The sequence below is a fragment of the Lampris incognitus genome, chromosome 16, assembly GCF_029633865.1.
Source record: "Lampris incognitus isolate fLamInc1 chromosome 16, fLamInc1.hap2, whole genome shotgun sequence".
Lineage (NCBI taxonomy): Eukaryota > Metazoa > Chordata > Actinopteri > Lampriformes > Lampridae > Lampris > Lampris incognitus.
In genome coordinates this window covers 43,233,163-43,253,828 of record NC_079226.1, presented here as the reverse complement: position 1 = coordinate 43,253,828, position 20,666 = coordinate 43,233,163, and the positions used below count along the sequence as shown (strand labels likewise).

The following is a 20,666-nucleotide window of genomic DNA, read 5'->3' as shown; positions in this document are numbered from 1 at the left end:
GGCGGACTGCGATACGGAGCTATCGGGGGAAAAAACAGGGTGGTGGTATATGCTTCTACATAAACGAAAGTTGGTATACGGATGTCAGTGTTGAAGAAGTCATGCAGCCCTCATTTAGAGACCTTTTTCACTGAGTGTAAACCATTCTATTAACCACGGGAATCTTCATCATTTGTTCTGGTCGGTGTCTATATCCCACCCAAGGCCTGTGTTAAAGAGGCATTAAAACACCTGGCTGGGCACCCGCGTAGCGTAGCAGTCTATTCCGTTGCCTACCAACACAAGGGTCGGCAATTTGAATCCCCATGTTACCTCCGGCTTGGTCGGGAGTCTCTACAGACACAAATGGCCATGTCTGCAGGTGGGAAGTCGGATGTAGGTATGTGTCCTGGTCGCTGCACTAGCACCTCCACTGGTCGGTCGGGGCGCTCCACAGATCAGCAGAGAGGGGGTGGAGCAGTGCCAGGACAGGACAGCTCAAAAAGAGGGGCAATTCGCCAGATACAATTGGTGAGAAAACGGGGGGAAATTGAAGAAAAAAATAACACCTGGCTGATCAGATTACAAACATGGAGCACAAACATCCAGACTCCCTTCTCATTATCCTTGGGGATTTTAACAGAAGCAAACCTCAGCCACGACCTACCACAATACAGACAGCATGTTAAGTGTCTCACCAGGGACAAAAACACTCTGGATCATTGTACACATCATTAAAGGACACCTGTTGCTCTGTCCTCCATGCAGCCCTGAGCCTCTCTGATCACCGTCTGATTCATCTCCCAACCTACAGGCAGAAACTACAATCTGCAAAGCCTGTGGTTAAAACTGTGAGGAAATGGACCAATGAGTCAAAACTGGAGCTCCAGGCCTGTCTTGACTACACTGACTGGAGTATTTTTGAGGCTGCATCTACAGACCTGGACTAACTTACTGACACTGTGATATCTTACATCAGCCTTTTGTGAGGACATGTGTGCCTACCAACACTTTCTGTACCTTGAACAAACAATAAGCCCTGGTTCACAGCAAAACTCAGGCAGCTTTGTCAGGCCAAAGAGGAAGCCACAGGAGTGGAGATAGGATCTGGTACAACCAAGCCAGTAATACACACACAAAGGAGATCAGAGTGGCAAAAAGGTGCTACTCTGCCAATGAACCATCATCAGTCTGGACTGGTTTGAAAGACACTACCAACACCAACTACAGGAGACCATCCACCCACACTGCAGGGAGCCACCAACTGGCTGATGACCGAAATGGGTTTTACTGCAGGTTTGAAAAGCAAACTTTCACACCCTTCACCCTCTCCGGCCACAACGAACTGCACCCCCTGCCAGCCACGCTCCCCTCCCCACCGAACCCGCACTTAGGATCTGTGTTGAGGATGTGTGCCAGCTCTTCCAGAGACAGAAGACCAGGAAGGCACTGGGCCCGGATGGCATGTCACTCTCCTGTCTGAAAGTCTGTGCTGACCAGCTGGCCCCCATTTTCACACTGATCTTCAACAGATCACTGGAGCTGTGTGAAGTTCCCTCCTGCTTCAAGTGCTCCACTATCATCCCGGTCCCCAACAAACCCTGTATCACAGGATTAAATGACTACAGGCCCATTGCCCTAAGGTCTGTGGTCATGAAATCCTTCGGGAAACTGGTGTTGGCCCACCTAAAGGAAATCACAGGCCCTCTGCTCAACCCCCTGCAGTTTGCCTACAGAGCAAACAGGTCTATGGAGGATGCAGTCAACATGGGATTGCACTACATCTTCCAACACCTCGACTCTCCAGGGACATGCGTAAGGGTCCTGTTTGAGGACTTCAGCTCAGCGTTCAACGCCATCATCCCAGATATCCTCCACGCCAAACTCACCCAGCTCACTGTACCAGCCCCCATCTGCCAGTTGATTAAAAACTTACTGACAGACAGGAGGCAGCTGTGAGGCTGGGGACAATCACATCCAGCACCTGGACAATCAGCACCGGTATCCCCCAGGGATGTGTGCTCTCCCCTCTACTCTTGTCCCTCTATACAAATTACTGCATCACTCTTGAAGTTTGCGAATGACACAACCATCATTGGCCTAGTCCGGGATGGTGACGAGTCTACATATAGACGGGAGGTTGATCAGCTGGCCCTCTGGCGTGGCCATAACAACCTGGAGCTGAACACACTCAAAGCAATGGAGATGACAGTAGACTTCAGGACGAGCCCCCCAACACTGCCCCCCCCCCGACCATACTCAACATCACCGTGTCTACAGAGAAAACCTACGGATTTCTGGGCTCCACAATCTCCCAGGACCTACGGTGGGCATCCAACATAGACACAATTATCAAAAAGGTCCAGCGGAGGATGTACTTTCTCCACCAGCTCAAGAAATTCAACCTGCCTCAGGAACTGCTGATTCAGTTCTACACTGCAAAAATCCAGTCTGTCCTCTGCACATCCATCACTGTCTGGTTTGGATCGGCCACCAAACAGGACAGGGACAGACTACAATGGACAGTTAAGTCTGCAGAGAAAACCACTGGTGCCAACCTGCCCTCCACTCAGGACTTACACACCTCCAGACTTAGGAAACGGGCAGGCAACATCACTGCAGACCCATCAGACCCTGGTCACAACCTGTTCCAACTCTTCACCTCTGGTAGGTGCTACTGAGCACCGTACCCCAAAACAACCAGATATAAACATGTTCTTTCTGCAGGCTGTCATTCAAATGAACACTTAACACTGTCAATAAATCAACCATGTTGTATATACTGTACTGTACATTGTAGGTATACTGGTACACTCTGTCATGGACATCTACCTCAGGCATGTATGTAAGTAACCAGCTAACATGTAATTCAGCATCTCCGATATATTCTCTGCACCACTGCACTTAATCACCTCTTATTTCACCTGTACAAGTCTGTCCTTGTGTATATAGGTGACAATTGTTGGGTTGTAGTGTTGTTATTCAAAGTTAAGTACACAGAGAGAGCCACGAAACCAGAGTCACATTCCATGTAGCACAAACCTACATGACTAATAAACATGGTTCTGATTCTGATTGTTAGGTTTTAGGCTTAGTGTAGCACAGGGTCGCTCAACTGGTGACACCTGGTGTCATAACCAGGTCCTTAAGTGTCTGGCAGGTGTAATCAAGACAAAGCATATTGAAATTCATTTGGTTCATCTTAGCACAGGAAACGGAATAGTTGGCTTTGTTTGGGAGGGTAAGAATGTCAGGCATGTTATCATAACATTGATTAAATAGGGGAAGGCGAGGGACTCCAACTTGCTAGCAGAAGTCAGCACCTAATCATAGGTTTGACTTTTAAGTATGTCCACGCCCTCAAGGCCTGACACCGTTCTACACCCAGAGAAGGACTAAATAATGTGTTTCAACGACTAAACAATTCTGTTTGAGGACGCAATGGAGGAGACCTTTGAGAGAAACTGGTGTAAGTATACAGAGTTGGTAGTTGAGACAAGGACTTGTGGTTAGTAGGCTTATGTTAGACTAGTTGAAATAGGTGTTGTAGGGTATGGAGCCAGATCTAGAATTTGCTATGTGTGGCTATTCTCTGAGATTAGTCCTTAAGAATGTGTCTAACACAACTGAAACGGCTAGTCAGCGACTATGGATGAGCAGAGATCGTTTCAGCTGGGGCGGTAGCTTTCAGACCTTCCCAAACTACAAGTCGCCGTTTTTTTCTTTTTTTCACTTGTCCGGCAAGTCCTGCAACTTACATTCCAAAGTGACATCCATCCAGCCGTCCATTATCCGAACCGCTTATCCTGCTCTCGAGGATGCTGGAGCCTTCCTACGTGACTTATACCATGTCATTTTGTGGGACGAATACACTGCATTTAAAATACAGCCACTGGATGGCACCATTTAATCTTGTGACTCAACTGAACATACTGTACCACAGTAACGCACGAGTCGGGTGGGTGGATTTGGGTACTAGAAAATATCACGGGTTCGGGCAGGCAGGCAGCTGAAAACGTGACAGAGCTAGTCCGCCTTCTCTCCCTCTCTCTGTCACTTGCTCTCTCTCTCTCTCTCTCTCAAACACACACACACACACACACACACACACACACACACACACACACACACACACACACACACACACACACACAGCTTCATCATCAGTTTGTGATCACGGTTTTGGTCGCCGCGTGTGATCTAGTGTTGAGGCTTCACCTCAGAGTTTTTCCCTAAGTGGTGTCCATACATTTTGTTTAGACTGCCAAACTTTTTTTTTCTTTTTTTGGTCAGAACGAAGAGGCTCATGTGTGTGTGTGTGTGTGTGAGAGAGAGTTCATGTCTTTAATGATAGGTTACTTATTTTGCTGCTATTCAGCAATAAAGAACACTATTTGGGGGGCGTCCGGGTAGCATGATGGTCTATTCTGTTGCCTACCAACACGGGGATCGGCGGTTCGAATCCCCGTGTTACCTCCGGCTTGGTCGGGCGTCCCTAAAGACACGACTGGCCATGTCTGCGGGTCATGTAGGGTGCCCAGATTTTCAAAATCCAAAACTGGGACCCTAAAAAGTGTACCGCACGTGCTCACAAGCTTGTCTGTTGCCGGACATGATACACTGAAGGATTTTATCCTCTCCCACCAAAAAAAGACAGGCTAGAGGAGCCGAGTTTATTTTAAAAACACCACAAACCGTAGCCCTAAAACACACTGAATACGTGTTGGCGATACTACAGCTTGATTCTTTCGGTCGGCATTTCCACCATGCGCAACCGAACACAGAATAGAGATCATAGGACCTCTATTCTGTGGTGTGTTCTGTACATACCACAGAATAGAGATCATAGGACCTCTATTCTGTGGTGTGTTCTGTACATACCACAATCCCGGACAAGCCAGGACGTCTGGTCACCTTATGTGTACGCCTTGGTCGCTGCACTAGCGCCTCCTCTGGTCGGTCGGGTTGCCTGTTCGGGGGGGAGAGGGAACTGGGGGGAATAGTGTGATCCTTCCATGTGCTACGTCCCCCTGGTGAAACTCCTCACTGTCAGGTGAAAAGAAGCGGCTGGTGACTCCACATGTATGGGAGGAGGCGTGTGGTAGTCTGCAGCCCTCCCCGGATCAGCAGAGGGGGTGGATCAGTGACCAGGACGGCTAGGAAGAGTGAGGTGATTGGCTGGATATAAGTAGGGAGAAAAAAAAGGGGGGGGACACTATTTGGAACAATTTGTCAGTTTATCTAGTAGGCTAGACCGGATTTTATTGGGCTGGGACACCAGAGACTACGTCAGAGACTACGTCTTGCATTCAGTGCATCATGGTGGGCGAACAGCCAGAAATGAAACAGTGCTACAATGGTCACGTTGCTCACCTTGGCTAAATTTGGAGGTTTCACGGTCAGGCCGGATCTGGGTGGTGGATTAGTAGATTTTTTAGTAGGTTGGGCGGTGTGGTCTGGCTCTCATAACGAGTCGGGTGGGTATGGGTATTAAAAAACTCTGACCCATGCATCACTACCGTACCACTATATAAAGGCGACTTATACACCGAACGACTTTGCTGTTTTCCCTCGCAACAACACATTTTGTGCTGAGTGTGACTTGTAGTCCAGGGACTACGGTAGTAAGGAACGGAGCAAGCTACCAAGGAGGCCCATATGGAAAGAGCGCCACTGGGTAGGCCTCACTGGGAAGTGTACGCAGGCGCATGCGGTGCTGGTGGCATTTGGTCACATTACAACAATAATGATGGACTACATTTATACAGCGCTTTATCTAGACACCCAAAGCGCTTCACACTGAAAGGGAAAACTCGCCTCAACCACCACCAATGTGCAGCACCACCTGGGTGATGTACGGCAGCCATTTTGCACCAGAACGCTCACCACACATCAGCTTGAGGTGGAGAGGGAGGAATCATTAGGTGGCCAGATGGAGAGAGCCAGGTTGGGAATGTTGCCAGGACACCAAGGGACCCCCTACTCTTTGCTAAAAGTGCCATGGGGTCTTTAATGACCACAGTGAGTCAGGACCTCAGTTTAACATCTCGTTTGAAGGACGGCATCTCCTACAGCACAGTGTCCCCGTCACTGGCATTTTTTTTTTTTTTAAATTAGGACCATCAGGAAGACTGCCCCCTACTGGCCCACCAACACCACTTCCAGCAGCAACTCAGTTTTCCCGGGAAGTCTCCCATCCAAGCACTAGCCAAGCCCACACCTGCTTATTCTCCGTCATTCGGCAGAGCCAGGGTACATGTTGGTAAGGTTGCCAGCAAGTACTAGTGGTAGGCGGATGTTATCCGATATACATTTGGAGGGGGAGGGGGAGGGGGGGGTTCTGGGACACCAGAACTCACTGATGAGCCCTATGGAGGGGTCATAAGCCTAATTCAACAAAGCACGCAGGAAGGAAGATGCCCACTTGATAACCCTGGTAAAATACTCATGCTGGCACTCTTAGTTGTACTTGCTGCAGCTCAGAAGCCAGCTAGGCCTTCATGGAGCTTCATGACGGCGTGGCTGAAGTCCTCTCCTGTAGGAACCAGTGTGCAAAGTCGCTTGGTTTAATCGGGCTTCTGTGTGTAGCCCCCTAATTATCAGCACGAGGGATTTAAAACCCAGTCCTACTTATTACGGACTGTCTGGTGTACCAGAAAACAGACAGAAACTGAGCGTGTCAGGGAACCCCTCACAGATAAAGCAGAAATCACGTTTCAGGCAAGGAAACCCAAAATAAACAGAAACATCAGCTGCACTGTCCGTTATTTACTTCTCTACATTCCCCTACTAGACAGCCGCAGTTCATCCCCAGCTTCCCTCACGTGCTGACTCACTCTGCGTGGGTGATGTTCCTCCATCGGGACTTGGCTGGCTTAGGCGGGATGGTGCTGTGAGTCTCGCCGGGGATGAACATGTCTGGGGGCAGCTTGACATTCTGGTAGTCTTTGGCCAAAGTGAGAAGAGGGTAGCGGCTAGGGTGGCACTCTGGCAAAGACAGGCACATGTCTGTGTCCTCTGCCTGAGGTTCAAGGACACAAATGCAGACATGCAACCATATGCAGTAAGTATTCCACGCACTCATAATGTGCAAGGCAAATGGTACACAAAATGGTTCAGAAAAAACTGTCTCGAGATGCTCAACATGTGTGACAAAATGTGTGTTCACTCACCCTCAAGCTGAAGCGCGTATTGCAGGTGGATGGGACAAACTCGGTGAAGGGCAGGGTGAAAATAATATTGAGGGTCTCACCACACGCTGCGAGGTACACTACAAGATAACAACAGAACCACTGGTCAGCATGCCCTTGGTGTGACGCACAACACCATGTGCAGCTGCACCTTTTAACATGTAAATGAGAAACAAAGGGGCCGCTGGACTAATAGCTGTGTGAGCCTATGTAGGCTATAGCATGGACAAACACACACACACACACACACACACACACACACACACACACACACACACACATTTATCATCATCATCATCATCATCATCGGCGGTCACTTGAAGTGAGTATGACTGTCCTTTCCATTGGGTTGTCTACTTGTGGGTCTTCAGATGGCTTTAGAAGCTGATCTGCAATCCACATATTTTGGTGCAGAGTGGACAGGGAAAAGTGGTGGTGGTCGGTGATGGTGGTTGAGCCTTCTTCTCTCTCTCCCTGTGGTGCTGTTGCTTTTTCTCTGCGGCACAGTGCAGTTCCATTTCATGACGTGCAGCTCCTCCCTGCACGAATTCCTCCCTATCAAGGATGTGCACATCCTCATCCCTGAAAGAGTGGCCACTGGCCTGCAGATGGTGTAGACTGTGTAGATGGTGTAGTGTGTAGATGGGGTAGTGTTTGTAGATGGTGTAGATTGTGTACATGGTGTAGACTGTGTAGATGGTGTAGACTGTGGAGTCCTGGTCTGACATGTTAGCTCTCCTGTGTTGCGTCATCCTCTTGGCCAGCGTCTGTTTAGTTTCCCCAATGTACAAGTCACGCAAATCCTCCTGACACTTAACAGCTACACTATATTGCTCTGTTTATGCCAGGGGACTTGATCCTTAGGGTGGACCAACTTCTGGTGCAGCATTGTTTTGGGGTTTGAAAGCAAGTGAGATGTGGTGTTTGGAAAATACGTGTCTCAACTGTTCCAACACTCCCACCACATACAGAATCACCACTGATTTACACTTAGGCAGCTGTTGTCCTTCTCCTCCCCTTCTATCGGCTGGTGCTCTGTTTGGGCGTCTTCCTGGCTTTGACAAACGTCCAGTTAGGATAACCAAACTTAACCATGACCTGTTTAATGTGGGATCTCTCCCCTTCCCCGGCCACTGTGTCGGTGGGGAGGTTGTCAGCTCGGTGGTCCAGTGTCCTGATGACTCCTAGTTTGTGCTCCAGTGGATGATAAGAGTCAAACCTTCAGTACTGATCGGTATGTGTTGGTTTACGGTAAATATCAACAATCAAATGTCCCCCATCACCAACTGCAATTTCACAGTGTAAGAAGACTTGGTCGGGCGTCCCTACAGACACAATTGGCCGTGTCTGTGGGTGGGAAGCTGGATGTGGGTTTGAGTCCTGGTCACTGCACTAGCGCCTCCTCTGGACGGTGGGGGCTCCTGTTCAGAAGGGAGGGGGAACTGGGGGGAATGGCGTGATCCTCCCACGTGCTATGTCTCCCTGGTGAAACTCCTCAATGTCAGGTGAAAAGAAGCAGCTGGTGACTCCACATGTATGGGAGGAGGCATGTGGTAGTCTGCAGCCCTCCCTGGATCAGCAGAGGGGGTGGAGCAGAGACCGGGATGGCTCAGAGAGCGGGGTGATTGGCCAAGTACAATTGGGGAGCAAAAGAGGGAGAAAATAGATTGACCCATTTGACCAAAGTGTTAATTTCTTCGTTACACTTCACGTGATCCTGACAGACATGGTTAGACCTGGTCCAGGACAAGAACATATCCTGTAACAGGTATACTCATCTTCTTGGAAGATGATTTAATGACACATCGGTCTTAACGCATGTCCCTAAAGTGACAGGAAGGGTATGGATTTTGAGTTGACCATGGATCAGCTCTCGTGTGCGATCCCGTGTCACTGACCATTCTCTTGTTGCTTTGTGGAACAGTCGATCCAGTTGTGTTGGTTGGCAGCCCAGATCATCTCAAACTGGTGGAAGAGGACCTTAAATTTCCACTCATAGGGAACAAAGGAGTAAATGTCCGGGGCACTATCGCTAGCCCAGTCCTGGATCAAGTCTAGTGGGAAAAAGAGGGGAAGGGGAAGAGGTTGTAAAAAGAGATGCGTCTTCATTCAACCACATTGTTTTGTTGTACTATCAGCATGCACAGCGCTACACACACATTTCAGCTCTGTGTGCTACACTTAGTTGTTGCTTAACATGCACCGTAGCTTACCAGAGAAGAAGTTTTTCTGAGCGTAGATGAAGTGGTAAGTGGCTTTGTACACTTCAATCTCACACTGCCAAGACTGAGGCATGTTCCAGACCCGGGGATAGCTGGCGATCACATGGAACTGCAACACAAGCACAGTCTCGCTCAACACCAGCTTCACAGAAGGTAGGTGCGTGTGTGTGTGTGTGTGTGTGTGTGTGTGTGTGTGTGGGTGTGTGTGTGTGTGTGTGTGTGTGTGTGTGTGTGTGTGTGTGTGTGTGTGTGTAGCAGGTGCTGCTAACTCCCCAGGGTTTTACTGTGGACATCAAGGTGATCACTACTTATACATAACAAGGAAATTATGATATTTTTTTTTTTTTTTGGATTTCCCCCCTTTTTCTCCCAGTTGTACTTGGCCAATCACCCCACTCTTCCGAGCCGTCCCAGTCGCTGCTCCACCCCCTCTGCTGATCCGGGGAGGGCTGCAGACTACCACATGCCTCCTCCCATACATGTGGAGTCACCAGCCGCTCCTTTTTACCTGACAGTGAGGAGTTTCACCATGGGGACGTAGCATGTGGGAGGATCACGCCATTCCCCCCAGTTCCCCCTCCCCCCTGAACAGGAGCCCCCACCGACCAGAGGAGGCGCTAGTGCAGTGACCAAGACACATACCCACATCCGGCTTCCCACCCACAGACACGGCCAATTGTGTCTGTAGGGACGCCCGACCAAGCCGGAGGCAACACGGGGATTTGAACCGGCAATCCCCGTGTTGGTAGGCAACAGAATAGACCGCTATGCTACCTGGACACCCACAACAGGATTTTCTTAAAGTGATCAAATAAAGTCATTTTTCTTTTTCGCATGTTTCTCTTGCATACTAGTCAACTCTCAACAGCAAGACAAGCAGATCAGCATGTTTACAAATATACGTATAGTATAACAGTAATGGAACACAACTCCTATGAGCTGTCATGAGCAATATCTCCTGTAACTGCTTCACATCTGAAGCTGAAGGAGCATCATTCCTTTTATCACTAGAACCACCGGGATTTCACTCCTACCTACAACGACCACGGGCGGTCAAAATGACCGCCACGGTTTTTAAACTCTATATTGTGTCAAGATAAATACCCAGCTGAGATATTAATGCATTACTTATGTTAGTATGTCTGTTATGAAACTAACTGAAAAAAAAATTAATATTGTAACAACTTTAATTCTATTTTTAAACAATTGAAAATGGATGCTGTCCAACGCCTGTAAATCCTGCAACGCCTCGGTGGTAGTCATGGTGCGTCTGTAACATGTACATGTTGCCCTCATTTTACCTGATTATAGATCAGCGCAGAGTTACTCTTTAAGAGCAAGTTTCTCATCCACACTTGGGCACTGAAAATGAAACAGCAGTGATGATAAAGTGTGGAAGACTACATGTGTATCCGTTCTGTGCATTTCATAAGGAATTGCTCAGACAGAGATTTGTACATTGCCACTCAGACTTTTCATAGAAATAGATGGCCTTCTGTCATAAATTTTACTCTCTGGCTGGATACTGAACCTCAGCTGCTCTTCGTGATATTCAAAAACCTGGTACATCACCAAGCTGCTGTTTTCACTCATGCAAACTTCAACTCTTGCTTAGAAGACTATTTCTGATCTCTGCACTTAAAGGTTACTGAACTTGTATTATTCTACTTACTGACAATTTCTTTTTGGATTCTTTTAACCTAACACCTAGCCAGGAGGCAGAAGCTTGACAAACATGGAGACTGAGTAGCCAGACTTGGATAACCCACAAGCTAATGCTTGTCTTTGTAGCACTGATCTCTTCGAAGATGCTCCAGAGTTTATAAAACACAAGAGGATTGAGAAGCAGTGATTGCTGCACTTGTCTTGTCTGCATGAGCAACAGTGCTTGTCACTGAGCATGCTGAGAGTACTGCTGATGTTGAACCACACTGAGCATGTTGACAGTACTACTGACACTGAACCACACTGAGCATGCTGAGAGTACTGCTGATGTTGAATCACACTAAGCATGTTGAGAGCACTACTGATGTTGAACAACACTGAGCACGTTGACAGTACTACTGATATTGAACAACACTGAGCACGTTGAGAGTACTACTGATGTTGAACAACACTGAGCACGTTGAGAGTACTACTGATATTGAACAACACTGAGCACGTTGAGAGTACTACTGATGTTGAATCACACTAAGCATGTTGAGAGCACTACTGATGTTGAACAACACTGAGCACGCTGAGAGTACTGCTGATGCTGAACCACACTGAGTACATTGAGAGTACTGCCAATGGTGAACAACACTGAGCACGTTGAGAGTACTGCTGATGTTGAACAGCACTGAGCAAGTTGACAGTACTACTGATATTGAACAACACTGAGCACGTTGAGAGTACTACTGATGTTGAACAACACTGGGCACGTTGAGAGTACTGCTGATGCTGAACCACACTGAGCACGTTGAGAGTACTGCCAATGGTGAACAACACTGAGCACGTTGAGAGTACTGCTGATGTTGAACCACACTGAGCATGTTGACAGTACTGCTGATGTTGAACCACACTGAGCACGTTGAGAGTACTGCTGATGTTGAACAACACTGAGCACGTTGAGAGTACTGCTGATGCTGAACAACACTGAGCACGTTGAGAGTACTGCTGATGTTGAACCACACTGAGCATGTTGAGTACTGCTGATGCTGAACCACACTGAGTACATTGAGAGTACTGCTGATGTTGAACAACACTGAGCACGTTGAGAGTACTGCTGATGCTGAACAACACTGAGCACGTTGAGAGTACTGCTGATGCTGAACAACACTGAGCACGTTGAGAGTACTGCTGATGCTGAACCACACTGAGTACATTGAGAGTACTGCTGATGTTGAACAACACTGAGCACGTTGAGAGTACTGCTGATGCTGAACAACACTGAGCACGCTGAGAGTACTGCTGATGCTGAACCACACTGAGTACATTGAGAGTACTGCCAATGGTGAACAACACTGAGCACGTTGAGAGTACTGCTGATGTTGAACAACACTGAGCACGTTGACAGTACTACTGATGTTGAACAACACTGAGCACGTTGAGAGTACTACTGATGTTGAACAACACTGGGCACGTTGAGAGTACTGCTGATGTTGAACAACACTGAGCACGTTGAGAGTACTGCTGGTGCTGAACCACACTGAGTACATTGAGAGTACTGCCAATGGTGAACAACACTGAGCACGTTGAGAGTACTGCTGATGTTGAACCACACTGAGCATGTTGACAGTACTGCTGATGCTGAACCACACTGACTACATTGAGAGTACTGCTGATGTTGAACAACACTGAGCACGTTGAGAGTACTGCTGATGCTGAACAACACTGAGCACGTTGAGAGTACTGCTGATGCTGAACAACACTGAGCACGTTGAGAGTACTGCTGATGCTGAACCACACTGAGTACATTGAGAGTACTGCTGATGTTGAACAACACTGAGCACGTTGAGAGTACTGCTGATGCTGAACAACACTGAGCACGCTGAGAGTACTGCTGATGCTGAACCACACTGAGTACATTGAGAGTACTGCCAATGGTGAACAACACTGAGCACGTTGAGAGTACTGCTGATGTTGAACAACACTGAGCACGTTGAGAGTACTACTGATGTTGAACAACACTGAGCACGTTGAGAGTACTACTGATGTTGAACAACACTGGGCACGTTGAGAGTACTGCTGATGTTGAACAACACTGAGCACGTTGAGAGTACTGCTGGTGCTGAACCACACTGAGTACATTGAGAGTACTGCCAATGGTGAACAACACTGAGCACGTTGAGAGTACTGCTGATGTTGAACCACACTGAGCATGTTGACAGTACTGCTGATGTTGAACCACACTGAGCACGTTGAGAGTACTACTGATGTTGAACAACACTGAGCACGTTGAGAGTACTGCTGATGCTGAACAACACTGAGCACGTTGAGAGTACTGCTGATGTTGAACCACACTGAGCATGTTGACAGTACTGCTGATGCTGAACAACACTGAGTACATTGAGAGTACTGCTGATTTTGAACAACACTGAGCACGTTGAGAGTACTGCTGATGCTGAACAACACTGAGCACGCTGAGAGTACTGCTGATGCTGAACAACACTGAGCACGTTGAGAGTACTGCTGATGCTGAACCACACTGAGTACATTGAGAGTACTGCTGATGCTGAACAACACTGAGCACGTTGAGAGTACTGCTGATGTGTAACAACACTGAGCACACAGAGTACTGCTGATGTTGAACAACACTGAGCACGTTGAGAGTACTGCTGATGCTGAACAACACTGAGCACGTTGAGAGTACTGCTGATGTGTAACAACACTGAGCACGCTGAGAGTACTGCTGATGTTGAACAACACTGAGCACGTTGAGAGTACTGCTGATGCTGAACAACACTGAGCACGTTGAGAGTACTGCTGATGTTGAACAACACTGAGCACGCTGAGAGTACTGCTGATGTTGAACCACACTGAGCACGTTGAGAGTACTGCTGATGCTGAACAACACTGAGCACGTTGAGAGTACTGCTGATGTGTAACAACACTGAGCACGTTGAGAGTACTGCTGATGTTGAACCACACTGAGCACGTTGAGAGTACTGCTGATGCTGAACCACACTGAGCACGTTGACAGTACTTCTGATGTTGAACCAAACTGAGCACATTGAGAGTACTGATGTTGAACAATACAGAGCACATTGAGAGTACTGCTGATGTTGAACCACACTGGCATTCCTGATCAAAGGGGGAGCAGGTCTCTGCAAGGCAATTTTTTCATAGCCAAAGCAACCAAAACATTAACTAATTTCATTCTGGCAAGGGTGTCCAGGTGGCGTAGCAGTCTATTTCATTGCCTACCAACACGGGGGTCGCCGGTTTGAATCCCCGTGTTAACTCCGACTTGGTCGGGCGTCTCTACAGACAGAATTGGCCATGTCTTCAGGTGGGAAGCCGTATGTGGGTATGTGTCCTGGTCACTGCACTAGCGCCTCCTCTGGTCAATCAGGGCGCCTGTTTGGGGGGGAGGGGGAATTGGGGGGAATAGTGTGATCCAACCACGTGCTACGTCCCCCTGGTGAAACGCCTCACTGTCAAGTGAAAAGAAGCGGCTGGTGACTCCAAATGTATCCGGGGAGGCATATGATAGTCTTCAGCCCTCCCCGGATCGGCAGAGTGGGTGGAACAGCGACCAGGACGACTCGGAAGAGTGGGGTGACTGGTCAAGTACAACTGAGGAGAAAAAGGCGGAACCCCCCCCCCCAAAAAATCAGACTTAATATACTAGTTGCTACTTACAGCCAGCATCTCTGCCTCCAATAGAGTCCTGTACTGCATGCTGCTGGTGGTGTCCACATGGAGCAGTTGTCCTTTTATGGTGGGAGAGTACCCTGAAGAAAGTAACAGAAAGTCCCCACAGAGCCAAGTAATACTCTAAATCCTCTGACTTTTTTAACCATGTGAATACACTTGTACAAAATAGAGAAGAAAATAAAAGCAATGACAGGGTAAAATGTTTGTCTTTTTTTACAATGGAGAACCGTAAGGCAAGGCATTTCTGATAGTGAAGAACTACCCCCCCCTTTTATGTAACAATGGCTCAATGGGCAATGTCATCACTAAGGTGGCTCGATCAAGAAAGGCTCCATTTAACCATTATGAACGGTGGTCTTTAGCCTTCTAGGCCCATGCAGAAACCCTCCTAACGCCTCTTGGGGCAAATATTATTAAATTGTTCAGGAATGGTTTAAGGAACATGACAAATAATTAAAGGTGTTGTCTTGGTCTCCAAATTGCCCTGATCACAATCTGTTTGAGCATCTGTCCGACAAGTCCAATCCTTGGAGGCCCCACCTCGCAACTTACAGGACTTAAAGGATCTGCTGCTAATGTCATGGTGCCAGATACCCAAGGCTCAGCGTTTTTGGTTTTTACCGATTTTCACTGAAAAATACCCAGATTTTTAAACTGATTTTAACCCGGATTTTATGCTTCCACAGAGCCAAAAGTTGTTCCTGTTCGTGTGAGGTTATGTCACAGTGTCCTCTTCTGGCAAAATTCGGCATGTCGGATGGCTTTGAAAAATAAAAACTGAAAACGCTGAGCCTTGCAGATACCACAGGACACCTTCACAGGTCTTGTGGAGTCCATGCCTCCATGGGTCAGAGCTGTTTTGTCGGCACGAGGGGGACCTACACAGTATTAGGCAGGTGGTTTTAATGTTTTGGCTGGTCGGTGTAAATACAGCTGTCATCTGTTTAAAACAAATGGGAAGGAAACTTTAGCACTGCTTCATGAGACAGTATGTTTATGACACCCAGCCAGGGTATGTGTTTGGCAAGAGTGGTGACATCACTTCTGTGGGCATTTAAAAGTTTAGCTTGCCAAAAGTTTGGGCTAATGACTTCAATGTCACCATAGAAGGCCATGAATCCCAATCCTGGATTCACACATTCTGGCACCGATGAGATGCCCAGAGCTGAAGGCTGGAGAGGTTTGTTCAGGAAGTTGGCAACTTTGTTGGCACAGAATTATTGATGGCACACACACACACAAACACAAACACACACTTACCTTCCTCTCCCACAGTCATGGGAATGTTGACCTCCAGGTATGACCCTGCGCCCACATTGACATGGATGGCATTAGTTTCCTTGTGATAAGGATGAGCACAGCAGATGAACGGTGGAGAGAAAAGGAAGAGGGAGACAAAGCAGGTTGGTGAAACATGCAGTCATTTCAATCTAACAACACGTTTTAGTAGTCAGAAACGGAAAAAGCCCGTGCACAACATGCGTTCAAAAGGTTCTAGCAAGTAGCAGAAGCGGGAATAATCACTCGGAAACTCAGCTACAGGATGTGTTTGACGTGTATATCCATTTCTGAGCGATGTTTTCTATTTATCACCTCACTTCCTCTGCCCTGCATGAGCCTGATGAAGCTGTGAAAGTGAAACATGTAGCTCAATACATGAGATCTTTTTTTTCTAGTAAATATTCTTGTCCTGAGTCTTAAGCATAGGGCATTTTTGTCACACAGAATGTGGCATTTTTTTCTAATTATGATTGTTTTTAACAGTACTTATATTTTTACTGAGTATTGTTCGGTTTCTATTCTGCTGGAATATGTTGCCTTCCTGAGGCTAGAGCCCTGTAATCCAGACTATAAATCTGCAAAAGAAAAACAACGTGGACAGTGTGGCTAACCATAGCATGGGGCAGACAGACAGTTTCAGAACTTCGCTTTCAACATCTGTCATTGTATGGTCATCTACCAGCACGGCTGTCTTTCATTTGATGTCTTTTCTAGCTTGGTTAACTTCTTCTCCGAAAAAGGGTGTGTCTTTGCCTCTTACTATGGCAATGCCATCCCAATACTACCACTTCCTGTGAGCCTAGCTCTTTTGATGTTGCGGTGATGAAGAGAAAGAGAAAGAAAGAAAACGAAACAAGGAACGGACACTTCCAGGGGTGTGATGAGTGGGTAGGTGGAAGACTTTAGAACTCCCTGCCAACTGTTCAAGAATTTGATAAAACAATGGTGATTTAGGCGTCCGGGTGGCTTGGCAGTCTATTTTGTTGCCTATCTACACAGGGATCGCCGGTTCGAATTCTCCTGTTACCTCCGGCTTGGTCGGGCATCCCTTCAGACACAATTGGCCGTGTCTGCGGGTGGGAAGCCAGCTGTAGGTATGGGTGCTGGTCGCTGCACTAGCACCTCCTCTGGTCGGTCAGGGCGGCTGTTCAGGGGGGGGGGGGGACTGGAGGGAATAGCGTGATCCTCCCACACTCTACGCCCCCTGGTGAAACTCCTCATTGTCAGGTGTAAAGAAGCGGCTGGTGACTCCACATGTATGGGAGGAGGCATGTGGTAGTCTGCAGCCCTCCTCGGATCAGCAGAGGGGGTGGAGCAGAGACCAGGACGGCTCGCAAGAGTGGGGTAATTGGCCAAGCACAACTGGGAGAAAAAAGAGGGGAAATCCCAAAAAAAAACCAGTGGTGCTTTTTTATCTACATCACCCATTTTGTTCAGCTGGGAACAAATAATCGTTCTGGCAGTATATATTATTTTACTACTACTTTTTGCTACTCATATTAAGGGTGCAAACATGATGGGTAACACCGACCAAGTTAACTCCATGACCTCTGACCATGCTGTTCTCAGTGCTACTGAATCACTTCGACCTGATAAAACACCTGAGTTAACACCACTGAAAGAGGACACTTGTGCTTCTGTGGATGCTAAAATGGACACTTTGAACACTTCTCTGAGGTCCAAAATTGCATCGATACAGACCGAACTGCATGGCGATTTGGCGTCAGTCATATCCGATGCTGGGGCTCTGTCTAGCCGCGTGACAGAATTGGAAAAGGGGGCAAATCACTGGTTGGATGAGACTACATCCCTGGAGCACAAGCTACAGAGTCTTTCCTATCCGATACGTGTGAGGATTTAGAAGGGAGGTCACGCAGGAACAATCTGAGAATTATTGGTCTAAGTGAAGGCGTTGAGGGACCATGTCCAGATGACTTCACTGCTGGCCTGCTCAAAGATGTTCTGCAACTAGAAGGAAGACCGTGGCTTGACAGAGCACACCGTTCCCTGCTGCCGCGTCCCCAGTCTGGAGGGAGGCCACGTCCTTCATTGTTCATGTACACTATTCTGGTGTCAAGGAGGACATTATGCAACACGCAAGACAAGCGGGTCCACTTCTCTACATGGCCAAAGATTTCTACTATTCCCGGACTACACCACTGCTGTTGCTAAGAAGAAAGCGGTATTCAATGAGGCTAAGAAACTGCTCCGAGATCACCAGGGGGTAAAATATGGCCTGCTTTTCTCTGCGCAATTTAGGATTACACACAATGTCAACCAGTCCGTGTCAGTACTCCCCAAGAAGCAACATCCTTTATCCGGAGCGATATCCTGGTCACCTAGTCAGCTCATGTTGGTTTGATGTTATTAACCATATACAGTAAAGTAGTGTAACGACCACGGAAGACTAGACTCGCTAGCCCTTGGCTAATGGGTCAGACCCTTTAGTCGACTGGTTAACATGGTCGCCCATGGTGCGAGAGACCCGGGTTCGCGTCCCGGCTGCGGCAGATCCTGGCTGCCCCCTGAATTTGCTACATTGGTGTCAGAAGTGGGATGGTGAGGCCATAAGGCAATCGGAAGCGTGTCCGCCCAGAGGCGTGAGGGAGCCGATATGCTGAAACATGGGGACACACTTCCTGAAGGAGGGGGATAGTGTAACGAACATGGATGACTAGACTCGCTAGCCCTTGGCTAACAGGTCGGACCCTTTAGTTGACTGGTTAGCACAGTCGACTCGGGTTTGCGTCCCAGCTGCGGCGGATTCCCAGCTGCCACCTGAATTTGCTACAGTACTACGGCAATATTATTGATGTTAGCTTCCTGGGCTAACAACTAGCTATGCTAGCTATCTTGACTATGGATGAGAATGCTGGACTTTTCTTTTACTGCCTGCGTTACTTGTGGGTGAATAAAGATAATGAGTGATAGTTACGTCGACATGGGAATGTTTATTTACTTGATGATTATTGTATTTTTTTTTTACATTTATTTCTGATTTTTCCCTTTTTTCTCCCAATTTAGTGGCCAATCGCTCCCTATCTAATTCAAACACCATTCTCGTACTGCGTGCATTCGCCAACTGCGTCTCTCCGGCCGGCAGTCTCGAAGGAGATGCCTCACCACTTCTGTGACAAGGCGAATCCAGGCCGAACCACTGCTTTTTCCCCACACACACAGAGACGCATTCATGTGACAAACACAAGCCGTGATCCCTATCCCCTACCGAAGACAGCGTTGCCAATTATTGCTGCTTCATCAAGTCTGGCCATAGTCGGACCTGACAAGACCGGGGCACGAACCCCGCTCCCCAGTGGGCAACTGCATCGACACAAAGCCGATGCTCAGACCGCTACACCACTGCGGGCCCGATTATTGTATTTTATTTAATACTGCTAGTATGACATTCAGCCTGCTAGTTTGTTATTAGCCAGTCTTGCTATGCTAAGTTAATAATAATAATAATAATAATAATGATAATAATAATACATTTTGTTTGTGGGCGACTTTCAGAGCACTCAAGGACACCTTACAGAACACAGTTAAAATAAACAAAAAGAAAGTTAGTTGGGTTTTGTTTTGTTTTTTGTTTTTTTAATTTTCCCCCTTTTTCTCCCCAACTGTATCTGGCCAATTGCCCCACTCTTCCGAGCCGTCCCAGTCGCTGCTCCACCCCCACTGCTGATCCGGGGAGGGCTGCAGACTACCACATGTCTCCTCCCATACATGTGGAGTCACCAGCCGCTTCTTTTCACCTGACAGTGAGGAGTTTCACCAGGGGGACATAGCACGTGGGAGAATCACACTATTCCCCTCAGTACTCTGTCCCCCCCAAACAGGCGCCCCGACCGACCAGGGGAGGCGGTAGTGCCGCGACCAGGACACATACCCACATCCGGCTTCCCACCCGCAGACACAGCCAATTGTGTCTGTAAGGATGCCCTACCAAACCGGAGGCAAGACGGGGATTCGAACCGCCAATCCTTGTGTTGGTAGACAACAGAATAAGCTGGATGCTCAAATCAGTTGTTTTTAACCACCTCAGCCAGTAGTCAGCTGTTCACTGAAACTCCGGCCCACACTACATATTCGGTAAGAGAATAGTAACTACTTGGAGATGACACCAGTTGTACAAACTGCTCTTTACAATACTACCTGGCTGATGCTAGACAAGCTGTAACTGCCTCAATACACCAGGCTGTCATTTTCTTGGTGTTCTCCCGCTAAATTGTTCACTAATGAACCCAAGTGCCGACATGTTTTTATTTTTCATATGTACACTTGGCAGGACTCGCTTGTTAAGGCTACGCAATGGCATGCACGCCCCTGCTGGGGTTGAACGTGGTATGGGAATAGGGAAAGAGGGATCTGGCAGGATGTGGATTTACCAGGGTTTTGCACCCCCTTTTTCCTTTTCCTTTTTTTACCCTCATTTTTTCCCTTTTTTTAGCTTTTACTCATCTCGGCAGTCTATCTTTGCTCTACTGGTCTACTTATGGAAAACACGCCCCCTTTCGTTTGCCGTACTGACTGTATCTCTCTCTCTCCAGCTTTGTTAACAGATGTTCATGTCCATTATCTGCTGCAGTAACATACAGTGTCACTAACATGTGGACCAGGGAGTGGAATGAGTAGG

The 20,666-nt window shown here is 47.8% G+C and overlaps 1 protein-coding gene across 1 annotated transcript in view; it reads right to left on the bottom strand.

Annotated features, from left to right (window-relative positions):
* kiaa1109 (KIAA1109 ortholog) overlaps positions 1 to 20,666 on the bottom strand; it is a 244,713-nt gene that overhangs the window by 203,147 nt on the left and 20,900 nt on the right. Inside the window, exons 11-16 of the mRNA XM_056296251.1 lie at positions 16,010 to 16,088; positions 14,735 to 14,826; positions 9,383 to 9,500; positions 9,068 to 9,223; positions 7,152 to 7,249; positions 6,816 to 7,000 (exon numbers count right to left, since the gene is read on the bottom strand). Coding sequence (XP_056152226.1) covers positions 6,816 to 7,000; positions 7,152 to 7,249; positions 9,068 to 9,223; positions 9,383 to 9,500; positions 14,735 to 14,826; positions 16,010 to 16,088 — 728 coding nt within the window. The remainder of the gene's footprint in view (positions 1 to 6,815; positions 7,001 to 7,151; positions 7,250 to 9,067; positions 9,224 to 9,382; positions 9,501 to 14,734; positions 14,827 to 16,009; positions 16,089 to 20,666) is intronic.